General features: G+C 42.2%; 1 protein-coding gene and 1 long non-coding RNA gene across 10 annotated transcripts in view; one reads left to right on the top strand and one right to left on the bottom strand.

Moving 5' to 3' along the window:
• Positions 1 to 903: 903 nt before the first annotated feature.
• The window catches only part of ST7 (suppression of tumorigenicity 7), a 243,900-nt gene continuing 220,562 nt past the window's right edge, over positions 904 to 24,241 (bottom strand). For 7 of the 9 annotated variants that reach the window (XR_004954069.1, XM_036231002.1, XM_036231003.1 and 4 more), the window contains 4 exons: positions 20,673 to 20,823; positions 11,272 to 11,364; positions 8,498 to 8,637; positions 904 to 1,250 (listed from right to left, as the gene is read on the bottom strand). Coding sequence is in view for 8 of the 9 variants with exons in the window: in XM_036231002.1 (XP_036086895.1) it covers positions 1,155 to 1,250; positions 8,498 to 8,637; positions 11,272 to 11,364; positions 20,673 to 20,823 (480 nt within the window). In the remaining variant the exon portion in view is untranslated. Of the gene's footprint in view, positions 1,251 to 1,476; positions 7,744 to 8,497; positions 8,638 to 11,271; positions 11,365 to 20,672; positions 20,824 to 24,241 lie in introns of those variants that run through there. The other 2 variants (XM_036231008.1, XM_036231009.1) reach the window with 1 other exon arrangement.
• Positions 17,247 to 19,744, top strand: LOC118610784. The gene is made up of 5 exons (XR_004954070.1): positions 17,247 to 17,334; positions 18,216 to 18,493; positions 18,696 to 18,806; positions 18,939 to 19,021; positions 19,152 to 19,744. It is a non-coding gene; the product is annotated as an uncharacterized LOC118610784 (long non-coding RNA).

Here is a 24,241-nt window from a genome sequence, read left to right on the forward strand (position 1 = left end):
ATGAAGACCCCCGGGAACCAGCAGGAAGTCCAACCATGAAGATGTGGCCTGGCGCTTCCCAGCAAGCTGCCTACCTTAATGCTCCTGGGGAAAGAGTCAGAATTCTAAATAAAAGGGAAAACAATCTGTGTAAAGGACAGCTCTCTTTTTTTAAACATCAAATTGAAATTTGAAATAGAAGTACTTTTCACTTCAGATAGAGCATTCGAGTTTAATTATTTTTCTTCTTTTGCTTAAGTAAAGCCAGATGCTTGGCAGGTGTGAATCATATAGCCTTTTAAAGGTGGTGAGGACAAATGATCATTTTGGTTCAGATCGCAAAAATACTCAAAGAATGCTTACATTCCAAGTGATATAAACATGATATTAAAAAGAGTGCCCTTCTGAAAAAACATTTTAAAACAGCAATGTTGGTAAAGTGGTCAGGTTCTACAACAGACTGTTGAGTCTGCAGCTTCTCATCAAACGTTTTCTTCTCACAGCAAATTTTCGGAAAGCAAAACCAGAATGATTCCTCGAATTGCAGTGTTGAGTTCTATTCAACAAGCAAAGTCTCTGAACTGGAACAACTTGTTATGGCACATACTTACGTGTCATTTCATTCACACTCCCTGTCATTCATTTTAGAAGGTTTTTTTTTTTTTTTTTTTTGGTGCATTTGTCTTATGAAGACATTCAGTTTAGGACTGAAAAAGATGGTACTTTTGAGGTAAAGGAGCTGCCGTTTTCCAAGCCACTGACTGTAGGGGTTCTAAGGGCCCATTGAGATGGGTTTTAGCAGCAAAGAGAGCCACTGTGTGGCATTCGGCAGATGTGGGTCCCCAGTAAGTTGATCGTAAACCCGTAGGTTTATTTGGGACACCAACACTTTTAGGGTTGGAAGAAACAGAAGATAACAACTGGTTGCTGCAATACACAAAAGTTTATTAACTTTTTTTCTTTCCTGAAGGCAAAATATAATAGAAATGAACATCAACAAATTTTGTACAACAAAAACAGCTTTTAATATGGAATAGACAGTCCACAAATGTTTAAAATCTTGGAATGGCTTCCCTTTTTCAAAGTTATGCTTTCTTGCGGTCCAAGAAGAATTGGCACAGACAAGATGGCGGCAGCCCACTTGGTGAGGCGAGTGGAAGGATGGACGGGCTGCCCTAGATTCGCGTCAGCTGGTGCCACAGACTGGACGGGAGGATGCTCTCCACTTTCTCCATAACAAAGTTCAAGGGGGCGAACAAAGTGCTGAGGAACTGCAAAGAAACCAGAAAGGCACAGAAGTCAGGAAAGCTCTCACTCAAGACTATAAAATGAACCTCTCCAACTCGTGCTTGCATCTTAAGTCTCTGCATCAGGAAAGTCTCAAAAGGCTACCGTTTCATATTTAAATTTACAGGAAACATCAACTGATGATCAAACCTGCATTCCGGCCCACCCCCACCCCACCCCAGCTGTGAGAGATGAAGGGGAGAGGTTTCTGCTGGCAGCCCCCTTTGCCCCTCTGATAGCTGTCCCACATTTCTGAGGCCTTCCACTTAGATTTCAGGATATGCTGACTGCTCGTGCTGATGGCCAGCGCCATCTAAAGGACTGGCAAGTGAGCAGAAGAGTTAAAAAATGGTGACAACTTAGACCATGTGCTTGTCCAGCTGGGTACAGAATTCACTTTAAGTAGAAAGACAATTTTTAAAGAGTCGAATTTGTTGTATGGTTACAAACTGCTTTAGGGTCTTATTGCCTCCCAAACAGCTATGCAACCCACCCTTGCTTCTAAACTACATGCCCTTTAGTGTGCGTCATGGGGGCCTGGGAGCAAGCAGCAAACTGGCCAGTCCGTGGATGACATGTCCTTGTTGAAAAGGTGATGCTCTGAGGAGACCTTTGGGATTTACTGCATTTGGTTACTGAACTCATTTCTGCTTTACATATAGAGATAATTTAGCTCATTAACAGTGCCTTTTAAGAAACCTAAGTGACTCTTGAGACTCATTTAACATAACTCCAAATATGTTCTGATTATGTTCTTGTGAATAATCAGCTTCACTTCACGAACCATCCAGTATTGGGCAGAAGAGGTGCCCTAACCCAGCCAAGCATGCTCTCTCTCTGTCTTCAGAACCAAGGAATCATCTCGCTAAGGTTCAAAACCTAGTTCTTGCACTATAGACTCCCTTGTCCTAACCCCTTGTCCATCGCACATCATTGTCTACACTACCAAGAATTTCCCACAGAAGGGGGGTGTAGGATGAATATATATGCAGAGAGGGGGAACATGGTTCTGAGGTCAAACAAATTAGTAGATTGTGCATTTAACGAAGTTAAAATAGACTACTTGTTATATGTTGTATGGATTGTGGGTCTTCAAGAAGGAGTATGGTAGGCAAGTTTCCCAAATTCACTTGACCTCCTCAGAATCTTTCTTTCTTCCTTCCTTTCGTTTTTTTAGGAACTAGTAGAATACAAACTGGTAAGGCCTGTAATACATTACAGCCAGATCATCATGCGTGAGATTTTTCTTTGTAAAGAAAACTCAAGATAGTATAAGATTTGGAATACTTCTCTACCTTGTATCTTTTACATCAATTAAACATGTTTACTCAGTAAAGCACTTGAGTGTTGGATGAGCTATAAAGGAGTCGAGGACAAAATTCGTACTATCAGGGACCTCAAGCACGGAGGTCACTAAGACCTTCACAAAGAAAAACAGTAATACCAGACAGACCATGACAGAACAGAAGCACTGGGAGGATTCAGTTTTTTTCTGATCCTTTCACTCTGTTGAAAGGACCAGAAAATAAACTTAAAATGAGGCAACTGAAATAGACCCCACGGATGGTTAGTATCAAAAGACAGAGATGGGATAAAGATAATAAGGAAAGAAATATGAGCGGGTAGGCCCTCCAGGCTCAATAAACAATTGGAACAAACTGGTGAAACAAATGGTATGATCAGAAGATATAAGTAGTTTAACTTAGCTGGAAGAGTTAGAGATAGAGTTCGAAAGTAACTAGACGAATGCTGAGGAGGGCCTTGAGTGCCAGGCTGGGTTTGCAGTTAAGAAATAGCAGTCATGTTTAGTACTTGAGCAAAGGGGGATGGCTCTTTCTTTCCTCAGTGGGTGTTAGATATATGGCAATGTCCAGTACCTCCTGAAATTATCCTCTGTTGAATGCACAGAACCACCTGGGATGCTCACCCTACAGAACGGACTCCCCACCCCTTTTCAGTTTACAGTTGAATGCAGTTGTAAGGCATTGTAGGACACACTGGGCCTAGGAATGAGTAATTACTTCCCAAGCTGCCTCTGAAAGAGTCTGTAAAATCCTGGTTATGAGAGAATAACATGGAATAAATCCACTGATTGCATTAACCCAACATGAAAACATTATGAAATTAAAAATACACACACACCTATTTTTTAACTTATTTGTGTTCAGAGACTGTCAAGCCTTTATAAAACACAGCATTTGCCTATAATACTCAGCTCCACAAAGAGGAGCAAGGTGCTAAAATGGTCCAGATGAACCAGAGATTCTGACAGGGGCTGGAAAATGGGGCTCAATGAACAAAGCAATATTGTTGTAAAATGATCATATCCTCAAGACGTGATCAAAAACAGATTTAGGCCTGTTTGTTTGTTTGCTTTGGACACCGACCTGACTTAGATTTAAAAACGCAAAAGGGAAGGCCCCTGGAATCAAGGGGTGGGCCTCACCCTGTCCGTGCCCACGGCTGACCCTTTTCCCACACTTCCCTGGACTACGTCTGCCTTCTCGACGAGGTTTCACAAGAGAACCGATTCCCCAGATCTCCAGTGTATGTGATAATTTACTGCCCTCCCTCACATCTAGAATATTCTATCCTGGAAAAATTGAGAAAAGAATCCCTTGACCCTTTTCCTAGAGACTCTAAGTCTCTTGCAGCACCAGCTGAGATGTGCACCCTTTGTAACTAAGCTACTTACTTCCCTAGCACCCCGCCCTGCATTCTCTCCCCATCTGTCACCCACAGGGAGAAGCAGACAATGTAATGAGGTGTCAGAAGCTGCTGAGCCCTTTTATTTAGGAACAAAATAAAGGTCAGTGGCTTTCATCAGGAGGCATTAAAAAAAAAAAGTGGTGGAACCTGCCTTGCTTGGGATGCTCATTTATACTTTTTTGCATGTTTGAAAGTCAGTCCATTTTTTTTTTTTTTTTTTGGCCAGAGACTCAATCAATGCACACAGATAAACAGCAGTTTTACTCATAGCCTTGGGAAATTTACTGCCTAAACGGTTAAGTCTGAATGAGCAACACCAGGGAACCCTGGAAAAGCCCAGCTATCTGTGTCCAAAACTTCTTCCCAGAGGGCAGAGATACAGTCCGAAATGCACCATAATTCAATCAGTGTCTTGTGGTGAGAAAAAGCAACTGAACTAATAAAAAAGAGAGAGTGACACTTCAATCGCCTGATCCTCTTTTTCCTGAAACACCATCATTTAGAAGAAGGTCATGGCTCCCTGACATGCTTCATTAACATTAGAAACACCTTTGCTTATCTGAATAAGTTCCAGGTGCCCCTCTGAAAGTGGACAAGCGACGTTTCACTGTAATCGATATCAGACTCCAAGGAGGTCAGGGCCCATAGGTGGAGATGAGAGAGTCAGGGGGCTCAGTGTCGGGGAGGAAGGAGAGAGGCCAGAGGAGTAGAGACAGGCCCTGAAAGCAGAAGGGGTCAGAATGTTGACCTTCCCACGTTCTTTGAGGGGCTGAGTTTAGAACATAACTTATTTACATGAGCGACCTTATCTCGGCAACCAAACATTCTAGGAAGAGTTAATCCTAAGTCATCGAGGTAGATTAGATTAGGGGGAGAGCCAGCTGGAGCCTCCCATTTCACTATTTTCCAGTGGCTCATATGTCGCCGTGGGCTTCCTACTGGCTGCATATCAGCACGCAGACACGCTGGAGAGTCCCCGAGCAGCACAGCGGCCTGGGAGGCGGCAGTGCAATCTCTCTGCACCTACTAATAGTCATTATCCCAGGGACATTATCTCAGGCCAGGGCTGAGAAAATCATTTTCACAAGCTGAAAATGGCTGCAGGCAGCCTATAGGGCGTCCGTGATAACCTGCGGGGGACTTCGCGAGGGGCCTATGAAGTGACCAGGGTGAGAATGTGGAGAGATTCCGGGGGCGGGCTGGGGAGGAGGAGGGTAATGGGGCTCGTCTCCTTCAGGCCATCCATCTTCCTTCCCCACAAAGTCTCTCCAGACATTTTGGAAACTACTAAATTTAATGAAGGGCAAGATGAATATGATCCTCCAGACAGAGGTTTAAAAGCAAATTGATCTAAACCACCCTGGAAATTTATAAGTAGCTGACCAAACGACCACGCCTTGGTAGAGTGTAAAATATGAGGCCCGCAAAGGCAAACATATTTTATTCAACCATTTGATCTTAGACTCAAAACCAAAAACTTGGAAACATTAAACGAGCGGAGTGGCCCCTTGTCTAACATCCATAACGAACGCATCCCTCTGATATTCTGGAGGCTGCACGGCCTTTCCTAGAGAACACCCAGTCTTGTTCCATTTACTCTCCCCTCCTCCTCCCAGCCCGCTCTCAGTTAAAGCAGTGTCAGGTGATTAGTCATTTCAGTGCAGTGGTTCTCACAGCCCTGGTTCCACGCCCGGATCACCTGTGGAGTGTCTGAAGCTGCAGACGCCCACGCTGCCCCCTAGGCCAGTCAAGGTAGATGCCCAAGGGGGCTACGGGGTTCATGGGGGGCGGGCAGGCAACAGTAATCATTAAGCTCCCAAGATGATTCCAAGGTGCAGCCAGGGTGAAACCACTGATTCCTAGAAAGCGTTCACCCCAACTGCTCTGACAGCACACCGCACCCCTGCACACGTTCCTGGAAGAAAATATGGTCCTCAGCCCATCCTCACAATCTGTTGGGGTCCTTGTCACAAACACGGATTCCTGGGTGCTCATGCTCACGGTTCTGAATTTCTGGTGCTGGGTTTTATGCACACTAGAGGCTGAGAATCTCTGTTCCGATCCCAAATTCCCACAAGGTGCTATTTTTCAGTTTAATAAAGAATACTGGACCAATGACATACTTTTGCAAATACGCCTTAAAAAATGTTTAAGAGAGAAACAGAAAAGGAGGAACATTGCCTAATGTTGTAAATATATTCTTATTTAAAATTCCACTAGGTTGTTCTCTAATTTACTCAGAAGTCTGGCAACTACTTTTATTCACAGGTTGGCCTGGGATCAGAAGAAAAGAACAAACAGCGCAGGCCATAAACTAGAGACTATCCAAGGAGAAACTTGGGGGATGCTGGGTTTAGAATCGAGTGTACAGAAGATGTAAGGAAATTCAAGGTATTCTGCCCAGAGAAAAGAGGAGGTGGTCACTTCGAGGTGGTGGTTTCAGAGGGCAGAATAGGAACAAGAGTGGAAATTGAAGGGAGACAGATTTCATCAGGATAAAGAAAAGTTCTGAGAGATCCAACAATGAATTGGGCTTCTGTGTTAAACTGGTGAGCTCCCCATTGCTGAAGTATTCAAGGGGAGTCTAGATGACCTCCACCATGTTATCATTCGAGGTAATTTGTTTAATGTCCCTTTCAAATTTATAAGTATAAAAGAAGAGAAGAAATGCTAGGTTGTAGCTGATTTTCACACTGATTCTTTCTGCAGAAACTACTCTCATTTATTTAATAATCATTTATTGAAAATCTACTATGTGCAAGTCACTGGGCAAAGCTTTGGGGATACAGAGATGAGGAAGATGCAGTCCTGCTCTCAAAGAGCTCCCACTCTACGAGGCGGATGGACAAATTTTCCACAACTATAATACAGTACAACAGATGTGATAACAAAGGTACCCATGGACTACTGTGGGATCACGGAGAGTTCTAACTCAGCTTAACAGAAAACTAGAAAGAAAGCTGAGTATGAAAGAATAAAGAGGCATTAGCACAGTGGACACGTTGGGGCGGTGATGAGGAAGAACAGTCCATGCAGAGCGAGTTGCACGTGCAAAGGCACCGGGGTGTATAATAATAGCCTGGTGCTTCTGGGAATGGTAGGAAATTTACTCTGGCCCAAGAGCAGTGTCTGGGCAAGAGCTGAGATAGATGAGTCTAAAGAAGCAAGCAAGGGCCAGATCATAAAGGACCTTGCACACCATGCTGAACACCTGCGACTTTAACCTGGAGATTGTGGGAAATCACTGGAAAAACCCAAGCCGGGAAATGACATGCACAGATTTGCAATTTAGAAAGCTCACTTTTGTGTCCGTACAAAAAAAAGCCGGGCAGAGGATAAGACTGGAAGACCAGTTAAGACTTTTGCAGGAGTCCAGGCAAGAAATAAAGGCCTAAAGTAAGAGAGAGGCTAAGGGAGAAGGAGGGAAGAAGAGATGAATTACACTGCCTGGATGTCTACTGGCTAGGAGGTCGTTAGACCCAACAGACTGGAGAGGCGGGACAGATGGGATGTGGGAGTGAGAGGGAGGAGTTCGGGGGGCTGCCGAGTTTCTGGCTTGAGTAACCGAGGGGGTGGCAGTGCCACCGGCAGAGGTCAGGAATACAGGAGGAGTGGTGGTGGGGGCGAGGGGGAAGAGGAGTGATGAGTTCGGTTTTGGAAATGTTGAAAATGAGGTGCCGGTGGGATTTCCAGTTCATCTTCAACACTCATGAAAATACTCTTGCAATTCCAGTCCCTGAACTCTGCCGAACAGAAAATGTCAATCATCTGGAAAGGGATTAAATCAACCCAGCCAAGTCAGAAATCATCTTTTCTGACTCCACTAGCCTTGAAATCAGAATGAAGTTCCAGGGAAACAACAGATACCCTTTTCTTTATTCCTTCTGTTTGAAACTCATCTGTGGCAAATTCAGTAAACTTATCCTCACTGCACGCGTAGTTCCAAACAGCCAGCTTTCAGCGTAGAAGCCATGGTTCTCGACTGTCAGTGCAGATGGCTTTTCTGATTAAAGCTCTCATCCAAAACCCTCCTCTAGGACTCTTAATGGATTTCCATATTTCTAAATGTCCTATCTGTATACTTCTTACTACTACAAGCCCTTCGCCTCCTCTCAGTTTATTCCTCAAATAAGCCAAAGGTTTGTGACGATTAAAGTTTTTTATTTAAATCACCTTTGAAAATGCAAATCTCATCTTTCATGAAAAAAGACTCACATTATCTAAAGATTAGAAATAATATTTCCTAGGATTCCCTTAATTATTTAGTCCTTTTAGACCTCGTGCATTTTGGGGGAACTGTTGAGAACTCTTTGTGTGTGTGAAAAAAGGCAAGGCATGCATTAACAAACAAACTACACTTGCTCAACCTTTTGATTCCACTGCTGATAATGAAAATTAAACAGTGAGCAAACAATCAATACCGGCATGTTCATTTCCATACAACAAATCCCCATTTCTTTTCCACACAGTCTCTTGCTTTTCCTGCCCCTTCCCTGAGGCCTCAGTCTTGACAAGCACTCACAGCTTTTGCGAAGACGCCCATGAGTTCTGGGAACTGATGTGTCAGGAGGGCCAGCATGGCTGTGAAGGAACACAATCCAGCAGTAAAAAGAATAAAGAAGGGAAGCTCCTTCTTTGGGTAAACTGAGACTTCATGGAAAGCTGTGGAGAAGATAAAAGGGCAATATTAGGGCTGAAATAAAATGTGTTCTCAGGGAATTTCTATATGTGGGGTGGACTCTTCAGAGCTTGGGCTGAAGCCTGTTACAAATGAAAAAGGCAGGGCACTTGAAGAAACTAGAGCCTAATTGGAGCCTTTGGCCGCCTGCTTCTCCTAAGCCCATGTTCAAGGCTTGAGCGCTCTATCTACAACCATCATAAGGTCACACATTCATGGGGAGGGACAGTAACACCACTTATGCCTAATATATAATATTCCTTTCTCAAAACACAAATAAAACAAAATGTCAATCAAATGATAAAACACATGTTCACTGCACAAAACCCGGAAAATCCAAAATCAAGTACACTAAAAAGAAATCCTCTCTAGATTTTCAGCTTCCTGTAATTTTTAATCATTATAACGAGGTGACATAAGTTTATCTTGTGTTTTTTCCTGACACACTCTATGTACACTGATGGAGGGGGCCACCCAGATGGAGAGTCATTCAGCGAGGACCTCAGATGCTGGCCTGTTCGTTTTGCGAGGGTTGAGGATAAGGCTGTGACGGTCACCTGGTATGACTGTAGGGGACTCTTGATAAATACAATTCTAACCACCACCAAATAAAAAAATAAATAAAATAAAATAAAATGACTGGTGCTCCGTACAGTACCTTTCACAACTTTTACATTTCAAATATTGAGTTTGGGAAACCAAAAGACTGTGGCACCAAAGCAGAGAATATCAGCACCCCTGCTCTTTGTGGCTGGCGGCTGCCTGTGACCTGGCCGGTGGGGGTGCTGACTGGGGGGCCGAGGGAAGAGAAGCAGCTGCCCGAGGCCCTGGTGAAGGCCCCGGTGAAGGCCCCGTGGAAACGCACGTGAGCGACCTGCCACTTGGACTGAAAGGATCCAGCGCCCCACTCTCCGCAGGAAATCCAACACTAAAGGCCTTTCCTCAACCACTCAGCTCTCATTACTTAGAGCCCTAAACACTAGGAATCCACTCTGCTGAAAATGAAGGCGGAGAGGGGCCAGGGGGTGGGGCAAAGCACAACGATCTGGAAAGGCAACCTGCTGGGGTTCAAACGTAGGGTGGAGGTGCACTCAGGGCCACTGAAGTGACAACGACACTTTTACCGTGCAAAATGTGGGGAGCATTGAAAACAGCCACCCCTCTCCTCACCCTCAAAACCCAGCCCCCCAAAATGATTTTGAGGGGATCAGACTTGGACCACCACATTCAATTAAATTATTCCATAATTTTCTATTTCAGGCTTATAAAGATTATTCCTATAAAGTTTCTTTTAAGAACTGTAATCTTATTCTAATAGTGAATCTATCCCCATGGAAACTTAATTGGACTCGACTAAAACATTTTAAAACAGTGTATTTTTCAGAAAACTGTCTTTCTTACCAGAAAACTGAAACTTTAACAAGGATCTCCCTGAAGGGGGAGTCAAAAGGTAAAGTATGGGCCCATAACTGGGGCCTCTGAAGTCGAATCTAATGCAGTGTGAGACACCAGACCCTTTCCACAGTAAAACTCGGATGGCGAGGAGCAGCCTGTCATCGAGATCTCCCAGTTCCCTGAGTGACAAGCCCACACTGAACCGGCCAGCAAGGGACTAGGGAGCTACCTCCTGCGACTTCAGCGGGAGACGGTGCTTCATGTCGCACCCAGACGCCGCCACGCTGCAGATTTAGGACTGACTCAATAATGCTGGTGTTGGACAATTTACCGTGTACCCAGGGCTCCGAAGGTACATTATTCCTCTGAGCAAAGTATTTAAATATGTTGTAGCTATGAGATATGATATAATTGAGGCTGGTAAAAGAGAGGGGGTGGCAGGAGAAAGGACCGGGACACAACCCTTGCGCACAGCACGATTTGATAACCGCGGGTTGCCCAGGATTGCCAAGACATTGTTGTATCACAGTAAGCCAATCATGCCTTCCACACGAGTGGGGGCCATCGGACTGCCAGCGGCGCGGCACTCGAGGGCAGGGGCCCCGCTTTGTGCTGTGTACGGTGCTGAGGCTGCACGTGTGCTCTGCGCATGGTGCGCCAACTCGCGACGTGCAGCCCCTGACATGCTCACGGGAAACTCCTCCCGCCAAGAGCATGGCGTCACCGCAGAGAGCACGCCCGCCCCGCTCCACGACCCCGCCTCTGGCAACCGTGCCAGAGTCCTGGTGCTGCCCTCCCTCCCGTGACTCATCTGTAGCGCCCTCTGAAGTCAGCGCTTCCTCTCCAAGCCCTGGTCTGTGCAGACTGCATCCGAGCAGCTGGAAAGCACGGGCAGCACCCTGCCTGCTGGACCAGCCCAGTCAACACTGGCCCCATACTAGGGTCTCTGTGCTCAGCCCAACATGATGCCTCTTCATCTAAACTTCAGTCCTTTGGGGTCTTTCCCTCTGACGAATCTGCAGAGACTTGGAGGAGCAAGAAGCCAAACCCACTCACATAATTCACTTTAATGGATATGCTATCAAATGAGGACAGGGTTTGGGAGAAGAGTAATAAAAGACAAGGAACATTACAGACATTTATCATTCCCACCTCTCTCCACCCCCTACTCAGGCGCACTACCTCACTGGCTGGAGGGAGGAATAGAGAGACGTGAGACTTACACGGGAGCAGTTCTCGGTCTGCTGTTTCTGTACAGATTGGGTAAGGATAAAATAGATGCCCCTTTTCCAAGGGGTACGGGATCATTCGAAAAGCTGAAAAAAAAAGAGACAATATGTTAGAGGTTCAATATTTGTCTCATAACTTCTCAATTTCAAAAGAGGGTCTTTTGAGCATTTTTATAATGGGGAACACTTCTACAAATAACTCTCAGAAAGGATGCAAGACTTCCCCAAACTCTGAGCCATGTGCCAGATAAACTGTCAGAGGTGCACTATGATGTATGACTCACACATTAATCTCACGCTGTATATTCTGGGCAAACCTCACAGAACTGGGTGGGGATGAGGGTGCAGGGGAGTAGGAAAGCCATCAATCCCAATGCCCAGGGTTTCCTCATCTACAAAATATTATTAAAATGTCATAAACACTAACGCAATATAGCTCAACTGATGGTAATAGCACAAACCTGGATGGAAATCCTTCCCCGAGAAGCAAATGCGGATTGGCTTGTTGGAGCCTGTTACAGATGTACAAATATGAAAGGCATTCTACCATGTCTACTTAAAAAAATATGTCCAGGTGGATTAGAATTCCAACCAAGATGGATAAAAATAAAATCTAAAAGTGCATGATTTGGGAGGTATTTCTAAGCCTTATGAAACTTAAATCTTCAATATCATATGGGAAAAAATGGATTAGGGGAGATTGATTATCTGTATTCTGATGATGTGAGGCCACCTAAATTCTGCTTTTGTGGCATCAGATAACATTAGGTCTCACACTAAATTATGGCTTTCCAATCCATCCATCCGTTCCCGTCGTCACGTGTGTTACTCCGTTACAATGTCATCAGCATGTTAGTCTCACCGTTCCTATGAGCGGTGCTCAAGGAGGTAATTTTTCTTCCCCAGATGTCTTTTAACTACGGCATGCTATAGATATAAAATACGAAAACGACACCCTACACTGGGAGTGCTGGATAACAATGCTTGCCTTCACGTGTGTCAGAGCGGGTGGCGGCATCACAGAATTCTTTTTCGTTTTAAATGCAACATTTCAAAGACTCGTAGCTATATCCTTAGCTGTGTAATTACCTAAGCCTTCTTAAAATGCTGTCAATGTACATGTTTATCTTTTGCATACTTATTTCAAACAGGAATCAGAAACAAAGAATGTTCTCCCTCATAAGAAATGACAAGGTTCCATTGTAACCAGTGTCGGTGCACATATGGTATTTATTCTGGTGTCTGAATATTATTTAAAAGTAAAAACATTATGTATGTGATTCCAGCACTTGGAATGCAGTCAGTCTACACCACGGTGGTATCATTCTGAGGTTACAGCACATCGCCGTGGAGAATGTAAATCACTGTAAACGTGGGGTTAGAGCAGAGCCAGTTTGCTGGCAGTTTGCTGAGGTAAAAATGTTATCAATTTTCCTCTCGTAACAGAAACCTCATAAACAGAGATTAAAACATTAAAAACACCCCAGTCTTTAACTCTTCTTAAAATGAATCAGACCTTAGCTTTCACGCAAACAAGGATGACTTTTGCCTGCTACAACGACAAGCCAAGAGAGTTGCTCCTTGCACAGGTTGTTAACGTGCAAAGATCACTTGAAGACACCAGCATCTCTCTCAACAGAACTGGACTTGCAAAAGGAGAAAAAAAACTACAAAATCCAAAAAACCCTCTTAGCTCATTTATAGGAGACACTCAAATCTCTTCTGGGAAGCAGTGCATTTATATTTAAACTGCAGTATGGCAGGATTTTAATATCATTTCCCATAAATGATGGCTCCTATGAAAGCATCTCAAAAATGTGGAAAAACCTATGTAGAAGCGCAACAGGACTGCTGTAATTAAGACTCTGAATCTGTTCAGGTTTATACGATATAAATAAACCCTCCGTTTTCAAAGTGGCTATAAATTTGAACGTTAGATTTTATTCAAAAATTGAAGTCAGTTTGCACCTCAGGGAGCAATTTTTTAAATAAAATATAGGAGTGCAAGATCTTGAGAGTGTTCAACCATAGACATCAAATGGCTGGTTGCTGTCTTTTCAGTCAGATGCCAAAGGTTTTTCTACTCTAGCATTTGGCGTGCACAGAGAATTTTGTGCATCAAGTTAGTCTTTTTCTTCTTCTAATCATCTGGTCTTTTTGAAAAGGTTAGAAACATTGATTATATACAACTTATAAAAGAATACACACACACAAACATTTCCTGCATTGTCCTCCCCTCTGCCCCCATAATCGTAAAGATGCTTAGAGCACTCTTAAAAATCGCTCTCTTCTCATGTCAGTTGTCATCTACATTGAGTCTGTAAAATAATATTAAGAATTTTGGCTTCACTAAACAAAAGCAAATACAATTTCTGTTTGCAATTCTATCCTCCACAGACTCTGCTGTGCGCGGTCCAGCAAAGGGTGAGATAAGCAGAGGGGAGAGTGGGAAGAGGCGCTGTATGTGCCTTGCCAGCTTCGCCTCCCAACTCCCGGTCCCTTTCACCACAAAGAAATGTATGTAATTGCTCGACAAGAACCTTGTGGCTTTAGCCGAATGTCCAGAAATTCTGAAAGAGAAAGCATTAGCACACTGATTTGGCAGTGCAAATAAGAATGAAAAAAAGGTCATTTGATCTAGCTTATGAACTTGATCTATTTAATCTATTACATGAGTGATCACAAACCTCCTAAAAATCTTGTCTGAGAAAATACACATTCCAGAGCAATGAAAAATATGCCTATATTTGATTAAAAACAAAACAAAAGAGCCAGGCCGCTCAGAGTTAATACACGGCGCACAGATGACACTCCACATTTTCCTTCGTGTGCTATCACTTCCCCTGCCTTGATTTCTGCTGTGCCTTCGTTGGGGGGTGTGAAGTGAAACTGGGAATGAATTACTGAACACATCGGGCTCCGTAGTGAGATCTGAGATGTTACACTTCTGCCTTCTTTCTCTGACCAGACACATTTTCCAGGCTCTGATCCTAGAAAGTGCTGTGCATAGCACACTTTCCACCAGTATAAGAGAAAGAATCAATAGAACCAAAAAAATAGACAGAAGGATGGATATATAAACAAGTTAATTCCTCGTTTTCCCAATGACTTCTAAAGACCTTTATCCTACCCACTATACAGATGAAGAGAGAAGGTAATGTTTGATATTTCGTTTGTCTATGTTGTCTTTTCAAAGAGGATCTCAGAGAACTTTATATAGACAGATTACTTGTAACAATGAGAACTGATTGTGAATTCCAGCTCGACCTTCTCAAAATGTGAGTGTCTTCCTCATGCTCCAAGGACAGAAAGGTGAGCCAAGCACACATGGTACCTGCACTGATAGAGCTCACGCCTCAGGGCAGAAAACTAATGATCCAATAAGCATGAAAATACATGTGAAAGTTCTCACTTCCACAGCTCTTGGAAAGAGAGATCTGTGAGGCTGTGCATGTCTAATGGGGGAATAGTGGAGGTGACAGCTAAAGGATGAGGTGAACTTGACCAGGCTAAAACCTCATGTCCTGGGGGCGGGGGGGGGGGGAGGGGCGTCCGTCATTAATCTATGTCTCTTCATTTATAAAAATGAGGATACCATGGCCCTTGTGAGGCTGTTAAAGGAGCTATTTGTGACAGCAAGAGGTCAAGGTGTCTAAACACAGTGCCTAAAAGTTAGTTTTCTCTTTACCCTCCCTTTTACTAACCCTAAAGTTCTTACTTTCTCTATTAGGCCATACTCTAGCTTGTAAGTAAAAATTCTGCTTGTTTGTAAGCGATTAAAAGCATAAACGGTAGTACAGAAAATTATCACCAAAATACAAATTTATGCTGTCGCTTTTACTGCATTGTGGGAAACCACCCACGTAGGCTATCTGTCTTTTGTGAGGCCTTTGGGCACAACAGTAAAGAAAGCACAGAAGTCAAAAGCCTGGGTTCTGATCCACATTCTTTCAGTATGTAGTTATGTGGCCTTGGGAAAATCACTCTCCCTTGATTAGATTAAATGATGTTTCATTCCAAGTCTGAAGAGAAATTCTAGAGTGTACAGCAGATTCATAACTTGCTAGTGACCTTCAACACTCTAACACTGCTCCGACTTCTGTGACAGCACTGCTTATATCGTACATACCTTGTACGTGTGTGCATGTATATGTGAGTATGTCTGTACACACGTATCACACTTAGATCAATGTTTCTACCAAGGCATTTCAGAGCCTTGTTCCCCTTGAGACCCCCAAGACAATGCCTGGCACAAAGGAGGGACTCAATAAATGTTTGTTAAGTAAAAGAATGAACAATTAATGCACGGTCAAGAAGAGAAAGAATTTTTCCCTTTAAAAACTCAGGTAGATCCAAATTGTGGTCAGTCACCAATACTGAATAAATGAGAGAAGTAAGTTGGTTCTACTGGTTAGAAGGTAGGAAAACTCACTCAACATTCGGAGGCTGGCAATTAGCAAACATTAGCTAATTATCACCTGGAACTTCGTTGTTAGCTGACCATTGCTTTCTCCCAGGAACCCAAACTCAGCAGTACGGGGTGATGGGGCGGGGGTGGGATCTTTCTTTAGCAGTCCAAAAGGTGCCAGCCTTTTGGAGAAAAGGTTTAGTTGGAGGAAATGCCCTAAGGACTACATCTTACAGCAAGTAGCTCTTACCATTAGGTTCAAAGAGAATAAATTAGAATCAGAATTTCATCCTATGCTTCAACAATGGGCTACTTTCTCTTCTCAAAGGAAATACTCTGCCTTAGTCCCATTAAAAAACGCCACCTTCAAATCTTATACATTATTTAGTGAATTCTTTGGGGGAAAAACCTCCGAAAAGAAAATAAAGAGTCTTACTTGGTCAAGTGGAAAAAAATGGAAACAAAGAATAGCTAAGTGATTTAACCTATGGCATATTCGTTTTCTGATATAGAACTAGAAAATTAAATCTTAAAGCTAACAGTTGAAGCCAGCAGACTACTCAGCTTTATAAAATAAATACTGCCAAAATAGAGCCTTTGATAGGATCTTGGTATGAGGTACGGCCATACTAGTATTTTATATAGGTAAAACAGAAGATGTGCCATTTAAAATCGGGCCTCGTAAGGTATAATACCATTGTAAATAAGTTCAAATGAAATCTTTCATTCATATATGTTCTTTATATTCAATTCATACTTGCAGTGGTATATGTGTGTGTGTGTGTGTGTGTGTGTGTGTGTGTGTGTATAATCAGAACTTACACTGTTTAAAAGAAGTATAATTCAGATAAGGTGGTACTGTGTAATGAACTAAGAAACATATTTTCAAATCTTGTAAATTAAAGCTTTTCCCCTTCCTTGATTATCTTGACTTTGAGGAACATATTGTGTAATTTCAGGGGCTGGGACACTGATGAATCAAACATTTTGGAAACCTTTGAAATGCTGATGCATTTGTGGTTGAGGACTCATTTTTTTTTTACACCACCATATGTTTCAAACCCAAACAATCTCTGCCATGCATCAGCTGGACTTTGGGGTTTTATCAAAAATGTGAGTTATTTCATCCTCATCGGTGAGAAACTCACTTAATTCCACAAGACGACTAATGCTCCGACAGAAAAAAAAAACTCATTAAAAAGCAAAGCAAAATATACCTCCATCCTCACCCCTAACCAACACTTCTGACAGAAAAAAAAAAAAATTTTTAATCTCCAAAAGATAAATTGACTAAAATATTAATTTTAAACATGGAACTCAGTGAAATTATCTTTCTCTATGACTTCTCTTTCAAATGAAAAAGACAAGTTGGAAAGGGGTTGTTCAATGGCCTTAAATTTCAGAATAAATAAAGAAAAAAAGTGATTTAGAGGAGAAACCTAAACTCTGATGCTGGAAACGTAAAAAGGCGCCACCACGTGGTACACTGGAGGAAGTGCAGCCTCCTGCGCTCTGCATGGGCTACCCAGGGAAGGCCCACTGACTTCTTGAGAAGGAGAAGGAGCAGCTCAGGTCGGGTGGCTGCCCACTGACCTGGGCAGGAAGATACCTTTCAATATCACCGCTGCCTCACAGTGTTCAAAACCGGGGTAAGTGAATATCACTGTAAGCAGCTAAGTCAGAATTCTAATCCGAGTCCTCTGATTTTTTTAAATCAGAGCTCATCATAAATACAGAAAACAGATTGGTGGTTACCGGAGGAGAGGGGAGGAAGAAATGGCTGAAGGGGACCCAAAAAGTACGAACATCTAGTTATAAAATAAATAAGTCATAGGGATGTAATGTACAGCATGGTGACTATATTGCATATTTGAAAGTTGCTGAGAGTAGATGCTAAATATATACAAATATTGAACTGTTACATTGTACACCTGAAACTAATATAATGTTAAATATTAATTATACCTCAGTAAAAAAATACAATAAAGTAAAATTCAGAGCTCTGATACTTCCACTTTAAGTGGACACAGATCTAGAAGTAGTGTCAAAAGATTGCACACAATTATCTGAAGTTGGAGTGGTTATTCTTTTATCTAAACTGTACAACAGATTTATAGCTTTGTTTTTAAAAAGGACCAAAAGTGTTTGTAATGAAAGATTATTTTTCTAAATCGATGTATATACATTTACACACACATATCCATATATACATACAGGTATGCTTATAGAAAATTTGAAATATACAAATGCAAAGAAAAAAAGAAATTACTTAAAATCCATTTTAAGATGTATTTTTTAGTCTCTTTCCTTTGTTTACACGTAGAATTTACTTTTTATAAAATCGAGCTCCTTCTACATCTAAAATGTTTAATATTCAACAATAAAAACATGATTTTATATAGAATGATTAACTTTATAAACAATAGGAAGGAAATAAGTACACCCTAGCCTGTAAGTAGTGATGTAAGTTGAGGACTTCCAAGTAAATGCTTCAGAGAAGACCGATTCTTTTACCTTTACTCTATTCCAGAAAGGCCTAAATAGCTGGGATTACAGAAAAGAGGAGTGAAGAGAAAGCGAACGTGGCTTTACATCCTGGCTCTACCAGCAATGGCTGCATGACGCTCAACAAGTCACTCATCTCAATGAATCTCTTGAACAACTGGGATGGACACCTCTGTCCTGCCTAACTTAGAACATTATCAGGAGGAGTACATGAAATGGTGGAAATGCGAAGCCTCTGTAAATTACCCAGTTAAACAAACACTCTTCAAGGTCCTTGGTATTCCCCAAGGCATTTAGTACCTAGTAAGCATTCTCATGACTTCTTTTTGAAAACTGAACCAGCAGTGTAACTTCCTTGGAGTGGTTCTTATTTATCTGTACGAATTAAATGCAGAATTTCCCTTTCCTGATTGCCTTGCTGTATTGTTTGTCTAAAAATTCATCTTCTCTTTTTATTCTAATACAGTGTTCACCCACCTAATCTGAGGGCATTACATTTCCCCAGCTTACTACCCTGCTTGATTTTGGAGCTCACTACGTTACTTCACATTTCTCGGAATGTCATCGTCCTTCCAGTTGATCCAGAGCATCTCTCCATTGTTATCTGATTATATAGGTAAGTAATTTCCAAACAGAATTTCCAGTTATTCCTCAAGAGATGACTCTTTTTTTAATGGTTATGTCATTCCTGACATCGTGTCTCTATCAGTTCTTGCCCCCATGTGGCCCCTTTTGATCGTTTCTGTAGGAATGGGAACTTCTCAGTCAGATCCAACTGATGAGCTCTGTTACTATGTTTCCAAGATGCCCACTACCATTAATTCTTATTTGGTAAGTCAATCTGTCCATTTAATTTTTCCGCAACTAACACTAGGTGAGGCCTTTCGTGTTCAGTCTTGCTGGGATTTTTCTGTCTTTTTCTCATGTTTAAATACAAATTCCTTTTGTCTCATCTGGATAGAACACCTTAAATGCAACAATAATAAACCCGAGCCAGAGGGGACTGTGCATGTGCCCACACACGCCCTGCGTACAGTGTGCTGCCCTAACTCCTCCGCACACCAGGACCAGAACACCTGGAGCACGTTATTGCACTTACAGCGTGGGGGAGAAGCATGGATCAAGTCAACATCCCTCAAGTTATAAATAGTAAATTATTTAAGCAGACTTGCTATTAATTCTCTAAAGAAATATTTTCAAAACAGCGAAACAAACAAAAAAAAACTTGAGTTCCATCTTTGTCAATTTACTTTTACCTTTTCCCCTGTACCAGCCTGGAATCCTGCTGGGTTAGGGAAGGACAGGGAAAAGGAAGAGCAAAAGATTATCAAAATGAAAACGGAAGCAGCAAAGATACACAAAGTGAAAGCGATCAAAAAGACATTCATTTGTGAGGACGATCAGAGTCGGGATGAACTAAGAAAAGTTATCGGAAGACTCTAATATTTGTTTGTTTCTTCATGAGAGGGGAGGAAAACAACAACCACCCAGGCAACATGATGTACTTGTTTTGCTTAAATTAACTACGAGAGTGTCAATGCACAGGTTATCCATTAATCCACAGTCTTGGGCCTTTTCCCTTAATTTATACTCTCCCAAACAGTACCCCCGCACTGAGCATTCCTTCACGTAGTGTCCCTGTTTATAATACCAAACTAGTTCTCCAAAAACTTCGTTTGAATCTCCTAAGGTTACATATGACTCCTCTGCCTCAGAAACCTCTCCCTTCTGAAAAACCACTGGGCAGCTGCGACATGCTGCGATTACTCCTCCCAGCTAGACGAGGTGCTTCTCTAGGGCAGGGGGCATGTCTCCCCGGTGATGAGAATCGCTTCTCCTTACATGGAATGATAGTACCTAGAGCATACGCAGATTGATTCATCCTGACAGCCATCTAATAGGCATTTAATCATCAGCATGTGAATGCTACACCTGCCAACGAATACTAGGGTCCAGTGGCCACTGCTCTTGCTCTGGAGCATAACTGCTGCTCGTCTGTGTTCGGCTGACCTGCTTCCAGGAAAGGGAAACTGTGGCTTTTGAGTCAATCCACCCAGGGAGACCATCTGGAAATGGTAATCAGAGCCTAGCACAAGGCTTCCCTTCAAGCCAAAAATTCCCACGATGCCAAAGGGCTGTCCAGGTCTCCAAAGATGGTGCTCCGGGTGTGGAGGGCTCCTCCGCCGGAACAGCCAGATTGACCCCATCTACTGGACACACTTGCCTTTTCGGCTGTGGTGGAGGCCGTCACTGCAGCAACACCCACCACCACGGGGGCACTGGAGAGCCCCAGCGATTAGCCGTCGCTCAGTGAGGAAGCATCACAGAAGCAACAGCTGTAGACACGCGAATCTTCATTACCCACGAACACTCATGCTTTTCCTTTCACTTTTAATTTAAAAAAACTTTTAATTACAGTTGACGTTCAATATTATTAGTTTCATGCTCTTAAAAAGTGTTTCAAAGAAAGAAAATTACTTACTGCCTTCCCATGTACAATGCAAAAGATTCAAAGCCCCTTCCACCCTCTTCCAGTGTGCCAGATGAAAGAATGCATATGCTATTGCTTCGCTGTCTCCTCTCTTCAGGATATGTTCTGGGGGTAGGATTAAGCTTTTCATTTCTAGTAGGTACTGAAATAAAAAAGGCAGGAGACAGACGTGTTAATACATTGTAATCTGGAATGCAATATTGAAAACAGAGAGGCACGTTTCTCTAAAGCCACTATGCATACGCATGTCATGGAACCCACAGCCCTGTTACTACATTTGAAAGCAACTACTAAAACATCCAGCAATCCAGTTTGCAGACAGATAATTAGCCTGTGAAGATCAGAGACTTTCAGGCTAAGATACTCTAACCAAAGAAATAAGGATAGACTCAAGCAGCAAAAAAGAAAAATTTAGAAGACACGATAATTTGTTATAATTTTGTAATTAGAATGAAAATACATAAAACGGGCACATAAAGGCTAAGAAGTCACATGACTAAACCAACTGCACTAGGGAGACCTGAGACTGACTGGCATCGCCCATTATTTTTACCTATACAGCTCTATCAAGAAGAACCTAGTCTTGGGCAGCCACCCATTGCTGCTCTGATGCTGGAAGGAAGAGGGTAGCAACCTGAGCACAGGAAGACCCAAGCGGGGAGCAGTACAGACTCTAAACTACAATGTTCTTTTAGATCCTTTCCCAAAGACTGGAGGGTTTTCGGTTTATGCCTCTTCATTCCTATCTTCTGCAAGGGGGAGTACAGAGCAAGAATGGATATTCTTCCTGGGGGTTCAGAGAAGACTAAGTTTACATTTGCATTCTTTTGTGTTTACTATAAAACAGAAAAGGAAGCCAATTTAGGAGAGTATTTTATATTTGCAAATGTTAACTTCTCCTTGCTGGCTGGCATGCTCACTGCTCTGTTACTCATTATCTCCCCTCCCGATCCTTCCCCAATACACGTTCACAAACACCACCGATGACCACCATCACAATCACCCACGCCTCTCCTTTAAGACAGGGGTCTGCAGATGCTGAGGGGGTGTATTTAATTAAAATGGGACAAATGCAGCAAACAGAAGTGCTATGAGAATTGATGTTCAACAATTTTAACATCACAAACAATTGTGGATTTAACTATCAGCCAAAATTTATGAAAGAGGATGAAAGATGGAAGAATGCTGATATACAGAATGGAGATTATGATACACCTGTCGGTGTTTCATTATCTTTTCACTGTGCATTTATGTGCTCTGGGCATAGCTTCCTCTCCTGTTGGCACACGTTGTCAGGGTATTTTGCCCAGAAGGAGTTAGGAGGACACATTGTGGCCTCTTGGTTCAGCAAATGAAACTTTCTTTGCTCTGGGTCTGATACCTGAAGAAACCTCCGAGCCTCAGGCCTCAAAGCAGGAAGAGTAAGGAAGTGAGAGAGCTCACCACGGGGCAGTATGAAACAGGGATACAGCCATCACATTTGGGGGGATGATTGGGAGAGGAGGCTTTCTTCATTGAAAGACGTCTTCCCAGGCCAGTCAATGAAAGATGTTTATTATTTTGATGAGAACTCCTCTAGCATGAGTTCTAAAAGGATTTTTTGGTCATAAGCCTTTTTGAATTTTACAAGTTACCGCTTTCCTCCTCCATCCTGTTTTAAAACAGCACAGGGAAAAATCTTTTGGAAAAAAATAACAATTTTGAATTACCTAGCAATCCAACTAGCAATATATTTATTCATAATGAATACCAATCATAATATAAATACAAAAGTAAATGTTACATACAGAGATATCTGTTATCCTCTTGTGAGTTTGCTACCTCAGTAGAAGCCATGAGAATATATGTGACATCCATTAGACTATCCAAGACGACCTTAAAACACCTCAAACTTTAAGTCATAAGAAAGATATCAAACTTATGAAGTGCTATGGACTGTATTGTTTCAGAGTAAGTTAGAGAAGGAAGACCATTTTGTTCCTCTTAATAATTATCAGGAGAACAGAGGAAAGGAAAATTTCTTGCCTCGTGAGAGCCCTAGAATAAGATTTTGACTTCTGAGTTCTCTTTTTATAGCCACCTTGCCTACCAAATAGGTAATTTTTAAAGAAGGATCATGCTGTATGAACTTTGAAACAAACTAAACATAAAAAACCACTAGCTTATGTGTCCCAAGTATACAGAAATCTCGAGTCCCTGAGAATCAGATGGCAGCTGAAAGAAAAGTCTACACTACATTCCTTTTATTTCTATGATTAGGAAAAACTCAGTCATTTGGTTAAGCATCTTTGAGAAAACTCTTCTCTTGGCCTACAGAACCTTTATGAATAGGGGCCCTGAGAAGAGCCACTCACGTTGGTGGGTAGAAGTTGAAGCAAACTAGGAGGAGGTGGGGCCGAGGGGACATTTTTAGAAAATTATCTATAAAGAGCTAAATAGATCTGTGTTGTCCAATACGGTAACTTCTACCACATATAGCTATTTAAATTTAAAGCAATTAAAATCAAATACAATTAAAAATTCAGTTCCTTAGTTTTGTTCTTCATGTTTCATGGCCTCAAGGGCTGCATGCGGTTAATGGCTGCCAAATAGGACAATGCAGAGACGTTTCCGATAGCACAGAAATTCTGTCAAGCAGCGCTGCTGTCGACAATGGATGTTTCAAACTTCAAGTAACTGAAACAATTGCTAACATGAAAAAACTTCATAGACACCCATGATAGGAATTATTAGTATCTATTTATTGAAAATATACAATATGGCAAAAAGCTACAATAAATATAATACGAGAAAAATTCACGTAAAAACATTGTTGGTACCGGGGCTTCTACATACATTTGGAAACTTGTAGTACACGTGTGTGAGACAGATGGTTTGCTCAGCCTGTATGCTGAACATAGTGCATATGGCTTCAAAGACTCCATTCACAGCCCCAAACATGGGCTGTGAGGTAATGCCCTGTTTCTCCCTGAAGTGCCCTCTGATCTCTGTGTATGTGTACTTATCACATGACGCCTTCCATTAGTTATCCATGTGTCCTTCCCCTCAGCATAGTCAGAAGATCCTTAAGAGCACGTATCTCACTTCCCAAGTATCTTTCAGAATGAGCATCCCTGGCCTAATCAGCCTCATGAGGCTGGCCAGAGCAACTCACCAAGGAAACGTAGCTGCCTTCTCGTCGCAGCCACTTTGTGGCAGAAGTAGGTTATGCCCATAAAGGAGATTTATACTTCCATACAGTTCCAAATAAAATGTTGGCTCCAACCAACTGATGAAGGCTAATAACAACGATGTGTTATGTTTTGGCCAGGCTTAAAGTGGCTGGCAAGACCAGTTCTCAACATGTGCAACATTTAAATTAGAAAGGCATGGAACAACATTTCACATCTTACTTGTCAAGAGAAAAATAAATGGAAGAGGGCAGATCCCTATCCACAAGTATGCAGAAATCAATTAGAATAACTGTAGCTTGCAAATCAGAGAACACTCTCTGCCTGTCTATAATATTTATTTGGCTTCTATTAGCTAAGCCAGCATTCTGTGCAGTCTTGCCTGCCATC

The sequence above is a fragment of the Rousettus aegyptiacus genome, unplaced genomic scaffold (assembly GCF_014176215.1).
Source record: "Rousettus aegyptiacus isolate mRouAeg1 unplaced genomic scaffold, mRouAeg1.p scaffold_m13_p_13, whole genome shotgun sequence".
Taxonomy (NCBI): Eukaryota; Metazoa; Chordata; class Mammalia; order Chiroptera; family Pteropodidae; genus Rousettus; species Rousettus aegyptiacus.